Source organism: Lycium ferocissimum, chromosome 8 (assembly GCF_029784015.1).
Source record: "Lycium ferocissimum isolate CSIRO_LF1 chromosome 8, AGI_CSIRO_Lferr_CH_V1, whole genome shotgun sequence".
Taxonomy (NCBI): Eukaryota; Viridiplantae; Streptophyta; class Magnoliopsida; order Solanales; family Solanaceae; genus Lycium; species Lycium ferocissimum.
This window is the reverse complement of record NC_081349.1, coordinates 8565299-8573877: the sequence shown is the minus strand read 5'-3', so window position 1 is coordinate 8573877 and position 8579 is coordinate 8565299. Positions and strand designations below refer to the sequence as shown.

The window sequence follows — 8579 nt, the reverse complement described above, 5'->3', positions numbered from 1 at the left end:
TTCACCTTAAATGTTCGAGTTCCATCTCCGGACTTCAGTTCAATTACCCCATGGGGTGAAACTCCTACCACATCAAACGGACCAGACCAACCTTGATTTTAGCTTGCCCGATAGCAACTTCAACTGAGAGTTGAACAGCAGGACAGGATCACCCTTGTAGAATTCTCGCTTCAAGATTTTCTTATCATGATACTGCTTCATCCTCTCTTGATAAAGTGTTGCACTTTCATATGCCTGGTACCAGAATTTATCTATCTCATTAAGTTGAAACAACCTGAGTTTGGTCGCCTCTTCCCAATCCATGTTCAATTTCCTCAAGGCCCATATAGCCTTATGTTCAAATTCAACCAGCAGGTGACAAGCTCTTCCGAAAATGAGCTTGAAGGGTGAAGTTCCAATCGGAGTCTTAAAAGCAGTCCAGTAAGCCCATAGAGCATCATCAAGCTTGCGGGCCCAATTAGTTCTGTTTGCATTTACCGTTTTAGCTACAATACTATTGATCTCCTGATTGAAGACTTCAACTTGCCCACTTGTCTGAGGATGATAGGGAGTTGCCACCCTATGCTTCACTCCATACTTCTCTATCAATCCCGCGAGGGCTCTATTGCAAAAGTGGGAACCACCATCACTGATTATAGCCCTCAGAGTACCAAAATAAGTAAATATGTTTTTCTTTAGGAGCCCCATGACACTCTTGGCCTCACTGTTAGGCAAAGCCACCGCTTCTACTAATTTCGACACATAGTCCACAGCAACTAAGATATACTTCATGCCACCAGAGCTCACAAAGGGTCCCATAAAATCAATCCCCCAGACATCGAACACCTCCACCTCCATCACAAAGTTCATAGGCATCTCTTGCCTTCTGCCTATACTCCCTTGCCTCTGACATTGATCACAAGACCGCACCAATAGATTTGCATCATGAAAGATAGGTGGCCAGTAGTAACCGCATTCAAGAACATTAACAGCAGTCCAATTACCACTATGATGACCCCCAACAGGAGAGTCATGGCATGCCTTTAGAATCGCCATCACTTTAATTTTCGGAACACAACACCGAATGATGTTGTCAGCGCATGTTCTGAACAAGTAAGGTTCATCCCAATAGTATTGATAAGAATCCCGCAAGAACTTCTTCTTTTGGTATGCTTTGATCTCTTCTGGAACTATGTCTGTCACCAAATAATTGGAAATGTCTGCATACCATGGTGCCACCTCCATTGACACGAAATACCCTCTCATCTAGAAACGCGTCATCGATATCTAGCTCATCCGAAGGTCTCCCAGCTTCTTCAAGCTGAGAGAGATGTCGAACCCGATTCTCGCTTCCCGCGTCTTTCACCTCAAAGTCAAACTCTTACAAAGAATAGCACCCATCTGATCAATCGCGGCTTAGCTTCCTTCTTCGCCATAAGGTATCTCAGTGTGGCATGATCAGTGTAAACCACGACTTTGGACCCCAACAGGTAGGCCCAAAACTTCTCAAAAGCAAAAACTATTACAAGCAGCTCTTGCTCCATCACTGTGTAATTCATCTGAGCAAAGATTCAATGTTCTGTTTGCATAATAGATCGGATGCATGATTTTATTATGTCTCTGGCCAAGCACAGCACCGATAGCAAAACCACTTGCATCACACATCAATTCAAACGGTAGAAACCAGTCGGGAGAAACAATAATAGGGGCTGTGGTCAACCGCTGCTTCAATTCATCAAATTCCTTTCAGAACTTCTCATCAAATTCGAACTTAGCCTCTTTTTCAAGAAGCTTACACATCGGGTGAGCGATTTTTAAGAAATCCTTAATGAAACGCCTATAGAAACCGGCGTGTCCCAAAATGCTCCGGACACCCTTAACTGAGATAGGCGGAGGAAGTTTTGAAATCACATCAATCTTTGCTTGATCGACCTCAATCCCTTTTTCAGAGATTTTATGCCCGAGGACGATACCTTCCTTCACCATGAAGTAGTACTTCTCCCAATTCAGCGCCAAATTAGTCTCCTCACAACGTTTAAGTACTTGACCCAGATGGCCAAGACAGTCATCAAAAGAATCACCAACAATCGAGAATACATCTATAAAGACCTCGAGAAATTCTTCCACCATATCAGAGGATATCGACATCATACACCGCCGAAAAGTGGCCGGTGCATTGCAGAGACCAAAAGGCATTCTGCTAAAAGCAAATGTCCCATATAGACAAGTAAAAGTCGTCTTCTCTTAGTCCTCCAGGGCAATGTTGATCTAATTATAGCCCGAATAACCATCAAGAAAGCAATAATAAGATCGCCCCGCTAGCCGATCAAGCATTTGATCAATAAAAGGCATAGGGAAGTGATCCTTGCAAGTGGCAGTGCTAAGCTTGTGATAGTCCAAAACTCCCCATCTGGTTATAGTCCTCGTCAGAATCAGTTCATTCTTTGCATTGGGCACCACTGTGATGCCGCCCTTTTTCGAAATACATTGGACTGGGCTCACCTATTTACGGTCAGCAATCGGGTAAACCACCCCAAAGATCTAACCACTTGATGATTTCTTTCTTGATGACTTCTTGTATGTTCTCATTCAGTCTCCTTTGATGCTCCACACTTGGCTTGCTATCATCTTCCAACTGGATTTTAAGTTCACAGATCCCAGAAGGAATTCCCCGAATGTCTGCTATGGTCCAACCAATGGCACGCCTATATTCATGCAATACCTCTAATAGTCGCACAATCTTCCCCTCAGTCAGTAGGGCTGAAACAATCACTGGCAATGCATTGTTCGGACCAAGGAACTCGTACTTCAAATGTGATCGGAGCTGCTTAAGCTCCAACTTCTGTGGTTCAATAATCGAAGGCTTTACTGGAGGAGTTGTTCTATTTTCCATATCAAGATTCAGCTTCTTTGGGTGGTAAGAATATGAACCTAATCCCACAAGTGAATTAACCGTCTCTACATAACCCTACATGTCTTTAGCATTAAAGTTTATAAGAATACCAGCCAGAACAACTCCACCGCTTCATCAACAACATCAAAGGAATCAATCACCGAAATGCTCTCATAAGCACTTGGTAACTTCATCTCCTTGCTTGCCTGAAAAGTAACTTCGTCATCATTGACTCGGAACTTGATTTCATTCTTCTCCGAATCTATCAGAGCTCTCCTCGGAGAAAGGAAAGGTCTCTCCAGAATAATAGGAATGTCCCTATCAACAGTACAGTCAAGAATCACAAAATTTGCGGGCAACATAAATTTACCAACCCGCACAAGAACATCATCAACCATGCCAACAGGTTTCTTAATAGATCTATCAGTCATCTGTAACCTTATAGTAGTTGGCCTTGGCATCCCCAAACCTGATTGCTTTTATATAGTAAGTGGCATCAAATTGATACTCGCCCCATTATCACACAAGCACGAGTAAAATCATGGTGCCCAACAGAAAAAGGAATGATGAACGCTCTAGGATCTCCCTTTTTCTGAACAAAGAGTTATCGAAATGATGGAACTCACAGTGTGAGTCAAACTCACGGTATCATGTTGCACCGTTTTCTTCTTGGTCAGCAGATCCTTCAAATATTTAGCAAAATCGGGCATCTCTTTAGCAGCTTCCAAGAAAGGAAAATTCAAAGACAACTGCTTCAGCTGATCATAAAAAATTTTGAACTTATCATCTTCCTTCTTCTTCACCAACCCCTGAGGAAAGGAAGGTTTAGATTTGGAAAGCTAAGTCCAAGGGCGGAGAGCCCCTTTCATAGTTTGCTTGCTCTTGTTATCAGCCTCCTTCAAAATCTCTGGAATACAGCAACCTTCTTGTCAGTAGGATTCTCATCAACAATAATTGGTGCTTCAGACTGCACCTCTTTCTCTTCATCTATCGGCTCGAGCTCAACAACTTTCTTTCAGCATCTTGGAGTATTTTACCACTCCGAGTACTAATGACAAACACACAGTCTGCACTGCCTCTCCCGTTCTTCGAATTTGGAACAATATCACTAGGAAGTCCTCCCTTTTTAGGAGGGTCCTGCTGTCTAGAAATATCACGCATCTGTGACTCGAGCTTCTGAATAGCTGTTTTATAGGAACCCACTGTCTCCGTTAGCCCATATAATGTCCTCTCAGACTTTGATTGATTTGCCAGAACCGTCTCAAGCATTGCTTCAACCCTCGAACTACCTTGCTCTGTTGATTGCCCTTTCGGTGGTATATAAGGATTAGAACACTTATTCCCAAAATTGTTGTTGTTGTTGTAGCTCCCTTGGATTGTATCACCATAATTATTATTATAGTTCCCTGAGTTGTTGTTGTTGTAGGCACCCTGACCCTGCTGAGGTCTCCATTGATTCTGATTCTGGCAACCACCTTGGTAGTTCTGTCTTTGATAACCCTCTTGAGAATTATTCACATAGTTAGCGTATTCAACCTGCATAGGAGGTCCCTCGTGAAACGGACCCTCTTGGGCCTGGTACATCCCCTTTGGCAGACCTGACTTATCCTCACAAACATTTACCTTCTTAATCTGGGTCTCATCAAACTTCTTGGTTGGCAAGGAAATATTAGTTGCAAGCTCCGCCAATGTTTGCTGGGTATCTTGATTCTCCTTGACCATATTCTCGATCATGACACTACCATAGGTATAATAGCAAGATTGTTTGAGTGCCAAGCCCGATTGTATAGTCACCACAAGTATGTTGGTCACTCGTCAGTAAGATTTATCCATAAAACAACCATCAGCTGCATTGTTTGCAATTAATTGCGTCACGGGATCCAGCCCTCGGTAGAACTTCTCCATTAATATGTGCTCCGAAAAACCATGACTTGGAAATTTCTGCAAATACTCTTTAAATCTCTCCCAAGCTTCATATAATTGTTCCCCTGGTCACTGCTTGAATTCATATATCTTGTTGTGAATCTCAGCCTTCTTGCTAGAGGGATACCACTTCTTGATAAAGACTGCTACCATCTCTGCCCATGTAGTAATAGAATTCCGGGGCAGTTTCTCGAACCATGCACTTGCATTTCCAGCTAAGGAATATTTGAAAAGCCTCAGCTGAATAGTATCCTGTGAAATGTTGTTTTGGATGTGATGAGCACATACATCCATAAAATTCTGTAAATGACGTTGAGGATCATTCTCGGTAGAATTTCGAAAGTATTCCTCAAGCTTTAACAACTGGTAGAGGGAGGAGTCATTTTTGACACTTGCAGCTCCAACTCGAGGATGAACAATAGCAGATGCATAGTCCTCCGCAAAGAATAAGATCAGCGAAAATATTCTCGTCATCTGATTTATTCGCCTGATTATTCAATCGAACCCCTGGTTACCAGTACGTTGGTTTTGCTGATTCTGATTCATGTTCATTTGGTTTATAAGGAATAGCAAATAAGGTGTGCCGGAATAAGCAAAAGACTTCAATCAAAGCAAACACTATTTAGTAATTTCAAAACCATATTCCCCGGCAACGGCGCCAAAATTTGATACGCTCAAATTACACCTTTAATTAGCATAAAGCGGACGATGTCAAATATAGTAACCCAACAAGGTTGGAGTCAAATCCCACAGGGAATATGATGTGAAAAGGTTACTAAATTCGTAGAATGCTTAATTTAGGTCTGATGTCTTAATCCGATGATTTTTATAAGAAATGATTATTATGACTAATGGCTAACTAATTGCTTTGGATTGTAATTTATGGTAAAAGAAACCAAGGTTGTGTCCTTCTTAGATAAGGTGTATGATCATTAGTATTTATCTTGATATACTTTTAATGGATCGTTATATGAATGCACTTAACCTCGATATGAATATCTACTATTTCCCAATAAATAAAGATTATCTCTTTTTATGATTTTCCCAAATATAAGAAAGTGAATATTGAAGAATGGTTAATTATGCCAAGTAAATTCTTCTTATTCCTAAGTGAATTTATTAAACAAAGTTTAAAGCTTTGAGTTCTTGTTATTTATTCTTCCCAAACCCTAATTGTTTTCCCAAACAAATCAAGATTTATGGTTGTAATCAATGCTTGCAACCATTAATTATGAATGAAGAATAAATAAACCCTAATAATCCATTATGTGTATATCAATCACAAACCCAATCACAAAACACCCATCATTGGGTTCACAACCCTAGTAAGGGGATTTAGCTACTCATGACAAAGAACAAGAAACAAGAAATTGAAGAATTCATAATTGCTTACTTTGGATAGAAAGAGGACTTGATAATACTTGAATTGATATTTTGATCTCAAAGTAAAGGGAGTATTTAATGTTCTAAGCTAAAAGTCAAGAAAATAATAACTGGTCCGAATAAAATCCTACATTGGACTATTTATAGGTTTTGAAACGTAAAAGTTACAGAATTACACTTTGGTCCCCGAAGACATAAAATACGGTCCGTATTTCACATTACGGACCGTAAACCAGTTTATGCCTTGGTTTTCCTTCAACATCTGGGCAGCTGCAACATCATAGATTACAGACCGTATTTTGATTACGGTCTGTATACTGCTTGATCGCCTTTCAACTTGTAAAACTTCAACTTTTTGTCAAGTGTCTAAATATGCTTCGAAATACGGACCGTAAAGTGAAATACGGTCAGTAAAAGTTGTTCGTATTTCACCATCTTCTCAAAGATGCCTTTCTGGCTTTGCGTATTTTTAAATACGCCTAAGGAATACGGCCCGTATTTGAGAATACGGCCCGTATTTGAGAATACGGCAAATATTTTATCATTAAGGCCCAATGCTGCACTTCAATAGTTTTCATCCTAAAATTGCTCCATTACCTGAAAAACACTAAAAACACATTAAATTGCCACTAACTTTCTTAAAAAAAAGTAAAACTTCTCATAAAAAGGCCTTGGATGTGCCATAATTTACCGACACATCAGTTATTTATGTTTAGATGCTAGTGTTTAATTATTCAATATTGTCGATTGGTTTCTATGTGGGGTTCTTGTAGTTTAGTCTAGTTTGACATAGGCATTAGTTGAATTTGTTAAGTCTAGTTTATTATGCTCCTTGGATTTGTTCTTATCTTCCTTTATAAATGAATGGATTTTGATGAAGAAATGAATCAGCTTAAGTACATTTGCCTTTTTGAATTAGTTCACATAGGACTTATGTTAGGTTAAAACAGTAGCTCAATGGAGTTCTCTTATTGATATTTGTTTAGTCTTGTTTGTTCTTATTTGACTGAGGTTTAGATTAGAGATAGGTTCATGTTTTAACTTGAGATATCCACTAAGTTTTTACTTTTTTTGTCTTTAAACTTAATGGTCAATGGCTGGAGTAGTTGTTGTTACAGTCTATTTTGTCTAAGTGATTAATCCCTGGGAACTGATTCTTTGCTGATTAGCCTGGTCTGAATCCATGTGTATCAAGCTTAGTCAATTTGATTAGTCATCTGTGATTATACTGAGTTTCTTATTCAGTTTGGTATGACCCTGATCTATGTGAGGTTGGTTTTAGCTAGTTGAGATTGGTTCTCTGTCTGATACAGGGATTGTCCTTTTTCTTTCTTTTAAGCTGTATTTAACACTTATCAGTTTGCTTCTCCTTTGAGTTTGTCTGTTCATGAAAGGGTTCTGGTCCCTCTCTTTTGAACTTGTTTGATCATATTGATTGGTTTTTTGGGGAATTAACTTAATGTAGGTCAGTAATTTGAACTGGTTGGGTGTATTTCTAATTAACAAATACTTCCTTGTTTTTTCTTTGTTGTCTGATAAATACTAATTCCCAAAATAACTTACTTAGAGTTCACTTAAGTGTATATGATTCATTCCTGGCTTGTTTTAGTTCTTCTAAGTGGCCTGGAATGCTTGCTTATAAGAAAAGATTGTTTTCCTGTAAATTTACTCCACCTAGATATAAGTTAAGATAAAACTGAGGGGGGGGGGGGTTTCAAAATATAGACTGAGCTTTATTTGGGCATTTGTTTTACCTATTTGATTGAACTACTCTTTTGGCCAAGGGGTGAAGTGTCAAAACTGTTCTTGAATCATTTTTATTGCCAAGTGTTGAGGAGTTTTTGCAAAGATGGTATAAGTTTGGTCCTTAGTCTTTTCATTTGTCCAGACCAGTAGTGAAAAGTGATAGTTAACCTTAAAAGAGGAAAATATTTGCTCATATGTGTTGTGATCACTTAAGGCAGGTATTTTCTTAAAAGATCAAGTTATGTGTGTGGTCTAGGCTATTGCTTTAATGTTGTCTTGCTTGTGTCCTCCCCCCCCCCCCCCCCAAGTTTGTCTGAATGTGATAAAGTCTCTCATCTGGTACATTCACTTAGTATATTGAAATCTATGAGTAACTTAGAATTAAATGACGTCCTATTTCACTCTGCCTGGTTTTCTTTTGTTGTGATCATCTAGCTAATGAAATACTAGAAAGTAAGAGAATTGGTTTTGTGTCATGACTGTTTCACTGTCTATTCTTGTCCTCTCCTTTGTGTCCTTCCATTTTAGTCTGTACTTATAACATGATCATGTTTTTTAGTTAAAAGTTTTGATCAAGTTTGAAAATTACAAGAACCAGTCCTAGATACTTGCCTTGTCACTGGACTTTCAAAAGAATTTGTTTCTTTAAACTTAT

The 8579-nt window shown here is 39.2% G+C and overlaps 1 protein-coding gene and 1 non-coding gene across 2 annotated transcripts; one reads left to right on the top strand and one right to left on the bottom strand.

Annotated features, from left to right (window-relative positions):
- Positions 1 to 3447: 3447 nt before the first annotated feature.
- On the bottom strand, positions 3448 to 4594 carry LOC132065997 (eukaryotic peptide chain release factor GTP-binding subunit-like). Its single transcript, XM_059459406.1, has 3 exons — positions 3937 to 4594; positions 3789 to 3859; positions 3448 to 3681 (listed from the first exon to the last, which is right to left on the bottom strand). Exons 1-3 carry the CDS (start codon positions 4592 to 4594, stop codon positions 3448 to 3450), a joined length of 963 nt encoding a protein of 320 aa, XP_059315389.1.
- Positions 4595 to 4793: 199 nt separating this feature from the next.
- LOC132069049 (small nucleolar RNA R71) lies at positions 4794 to 4899 on the top strand. Its single transcript, XR_009417619.1, has one exon. It is a non-coding gene; the product is annotated as a small nucleolar RNA R71 (small nucleolar RNA).
- Positions 4900 to 8579: the final 3680 nt, after the last annotated feature.